The 211-nt window shown below is 39.3% G+C and overlaps 1 protein-coding gene across 1 annotated transcript in view; it reads right to left on the bottom strand.

Annotated features, from left to right (window-relative positions):
- The window catches only part of LOC119588309, a 9612-nt gene that overhangs the window by 3538 nt on the left and 5863 nt on the right, over positions 1–211 (bottom strand). Inside the window, exon 4 of the mRNA XM_037937002.1 lies at positions 53–60. Within this exon, the coding sequence (XP_037792930.1) occupies positions 53–60 (8 nt within the window). The remainder of the gene's footprint in view (positions 1–52; positions 61–211) is intronic.

Genomic DNA, 211 nt, shown 5'->3' with positions numbered 1-211 from the left:
AAAAAAACAACACACGACACCTTCCCTCTCGACACACCATCACTCAGCTCACCCTTTGATCTAAATCAAGTGTAATTTTAACTCGTTTTATATTACGATAAATGAGATATATGCTGCATGTGGCTTCTGTAGTTTGTTGTGGAGGGGTCGATGTTGTGTGTTATTTTTTGTGTGTGTGTAATATTCGTTGGTGTGGGGCTTGTGTGCATTT

The sequence above is a fragment of the Penaeus monodon genome, chromosome 23 (genome assembly GCF_015228065.2).
Source record: "Penaeus monodon isolate SGIC_2016 chromosome 23, NSTDA_Pmon_1, whole genome shotgun sequence".
Lineage (NCBI taxonomy): Eukaryota > Metazoa > Arthropoda > Malacostraca > Decapoda > Penaeidae > Penaeus > Penaeus monodon.
Note: the sequence above shows the minus strand (reverse complement) of the source record. Positions and strands in the feature narration are given on the sequence as shown.